At 33.5% G+C, this 3,169-nt stretch overlaps 1 protein-coding gene across 1 annotated transcript in view; it reads right to left on the bottom strand.

The window, feature by feature from the left end:
• The window catches only part of LOC106474922 (transient-receptor-potential-like protein), a 17,383-nt gene that overhangs the window by 3,673 nt on the left and 10,541 nt on the right, over positions 1–3,169 (bottom strand). Inside the window, exons 3-4 of the mRNA XM_013935621.2 lie at positions 1,320–1,531; positions 951–1,084 (exon numbers count right to left, since the gene is read on the bottom strand). Of these exons, the coding sequence (XP_013791075.2) occupies positions 951–1,084; positions 1,320–1,531 (346 nt within the window). The remainder of the gene's footprint in view (positions 1–950; positions 1,085–1,319; positions 1,532–3,169) is intronic.

The raw sequence follows: 3,169 nt of genomic DNA on the forward strand, positions 1-3,169 counted from the left end.
TCATGTTTTAGTCCCCAATTTAACTAAATGTTTTATAAAGCCACTAAGTCATGTTTTAGTCCCCAATTTAACTAAATGTTTTATAAAACCACTAGGTCATGTTTTAGTCCCCACTTTAACTAAACGTCTGATAAATCCACTAGGTTATGTTTTAGTCCCCACTATAACTAAATGTTTTATAAATCCACTGGGTCATGTTTTAGTTCCCACTTTAACTAAATGTTTTAGTAAGCCACTAAGTCATGTTTTAGTCCCCACTATAACTAAACGTCTGATAAATCCACTAGTTTATGTTTTAGTCCCCACTGTGGATTATGTTTTAGTCCTCCAGTTTTCCATAATAAAGAAAAAAAACGCATGCTTTGTCCGTTTGTTACAAAATCCTTACATATAAAGTACGATTAGAACTTACGCTTAAAAATTTCTAACCTGATCAATTAAAGATTGAGAAAAACAGTTTTAAAGGCCACTTCTTTCTCCTTAACTACACACTTAAATTATAGAAATGTCGAACAATCAACGTTAAATGACTTTATTACTAAAGGTTACCTAGGCCTAATAATATAACAATTTCCTAAGCCTAATGATTCCTAGGCCTTATGATAATAAAGGTTTTAAAATGTTCTCTAATTTGGGATTTTAAATAAAATACGAATAAGTATTTAAAGAAAAGTAAAAAAAAACATGGTTGTTATTTTAACATTGAACATTTCAACAGTGACATCTGTTGTTTAAATTTCCTGTTATTTTTATCAACATTTGATTTGTATACTTCATCACAGTCTGTGGTCGCCCTTGATCTAAGTAATCCTTATTTTTATTGATATTATTTGTCGAGCATGAGCAGAATAATATTTTTTGTAAATTACGCAGTTACTTTTCAGCTATGATGTCATAAAAATTAGGGATTGGAAAGAATATCAGTGAAGAATGTTTCGATTAATGATTACCTGTGACCCAGAAGAAAACCAACCACTCCACCAAAGAGGGTGGAGGCCCCCGGATGTTCTGCCTTGATCGTTCGGACCCCTCCAACCTTGTAGAAGCAAGTACCAGCAAAAGAAGAAAAAACCCAAAGGAGGCACTAGAAAAGGTAAATTTATACTAGACACTACGTCTCAAGACTAATCAGGTGTTGATGAATCATTACAAATTTGAAACTAATGTTTTAAAATAATTAGAGTATTATCTAATCAGTTAAACAGATAACTGTAAACCAAATCAGCGAATGCTTCTCTTTATCCATTTAAAAGTAATTTAACGATGGACACGAATCGGTAGACACCTAATAGGGCGAATCCACGTAAACACAAAAATACCTGTGGTAAATGAACTTCATGAATGGAGACCGGAGAACTTGGCCTAATTTGGACCTGGGTAGGGTTAGATAATAAAGGGTAATGACTGGCATGCAAGCTATAAGTCCAGAACACATTACTAGCTTCATAATCCCGTTCCAACGTCGCCAGACAGGTATACCTTCGTACCATATGGACGTCAGCAGCTGCTGACAGTTGGGGTGAGCTACAAACTGGCAATAAGAAATGACGGAAAGTAAAAGTCAGCTGTAAGATAATAACACGGCTTAACGAACACTTAATCGCCTACTTACAAGTTTAACTTTGAACTAATTACGTACATATATTTTAATATATGCGTTTATTTGGAAAGTAAAACTACTCGGTCTGACTGAGGTAGTATATATATTCTTCTTTTTTCAATTGTCAAAATAAAAAGGTTTGTAGTTATATTTCTTAACAGTATAAATATACATTATGTTGTTCTTGGCTCAGGATTCTTCTAGAGTAGGTGTCTGAGACTTGTTAGCGATAAATTCAACGAATATATATATATATATATATATATATATTCGGAACAAATTAAACGTATGTACAACAAATTTTTCAACACTATAGATATTATAGGCATATCTTAAACACTATATATGTGCGATTCTCTTCTTGTCAAAAGACCACTTACTGTGACTTAGGTCTTAGGCCTAATCAATTACTTTAGAATTTCAGTGGACAAGCCGAACTATCTTTCCTATTACTATTGCACTAGTATTCTGTGTGATTCGCTTACAATTTACAAGTTACCGTAATCGTTTGGTCATCTTTTTTTCTGAAGATCCTATGTTGGTTTTGTCAAAGTGCACTTAGGCTGATTCAATTACTTTAGAACCACTCTTTAACGGAATAAATTATTTTTCTTGTCTCCATTTCTACTGTTAGTCTTACTCTAATATATTAAATGTTAGGCCTATGTCAATCGTTAGGCCTATCACTTCTACGGTACTTAACTTCAAGCCGAACTTTTCCTCGTTGTAACTTTGCTCTATTCTGCTATTGTCTGTCTGCTGCTTCCCGCTCATCTCAAGCTATTTATATCTTTATTACCTAAACGTCTGTTCACTTCTATATTCTCGACGTCAATGTATTGCACGCGACGTTTAATAGTCTCAACATCAATGAATTATTAACAATACTTCCTACAATCGTCTGCTTTTAACTAATATTATAACAAAACTAAACAATAATAAAATATTCACTCACAAAAATATATAAATCAATAATATATAAACTAAACAGTCTTTTATATCATGACAATCTGGTAACAGAATACTAGCCAATATTATATTAGGTCTTAAAGAAATTAATGTCGCTTTTTTTTAGATGAAAAAACCTGAACAACATATACAATAAAAAAACTAGTTTTATTTCCTCCTTAACATTGGTTTACATGGTTTATCATTTTTTAACTTGGTGTAGGCCTATGTTTACAGCCACACTATCTGCACTACACTAGGTTAAAAAACAAATACGAGCCACTTTGTGTGGGGGTGGGGACTGTACAAAGTAACTAAATATACCGATAGCTAAAATAGCCTCCATTCTTATCGATGATGCTTTTCCATCTTACAATAAGGTTGTTAATGCCCTGATTGAAGAAATCACTTGGCTTTGAATCAAAAAACATATCAACATCCTCTTTAATACTTTCCACATTTGCATACGTTTTCCCATTAAATGGTGTTGCAGCGAACTAAAAAGATGGTAATCTGATGGTACCATCTCTGGAGAATATGGTGGGTGGGGAAGAGCTTCCCAACCCAATCCATAATCTTCTGTTGCGTCAAACGTGCCACATGTGGACGTGCATTGTCGTG

This window comes from Limulus polyphemus, unplaced genomic scaffold, assembly GCF_000517525.1.
Source record: "Limulus polyphemus unplaced genomic scaffold, Limulus_polyphemus-2.1.2 Scaffold7857, whole genome shotgun sequence".
Classification (NCBI taxonomy): Eukaryota; Metazoa; Arthropoda; class Merostomata; order Xiphosura; family Limulidae; genus Limulus; species Limulus polyphemus.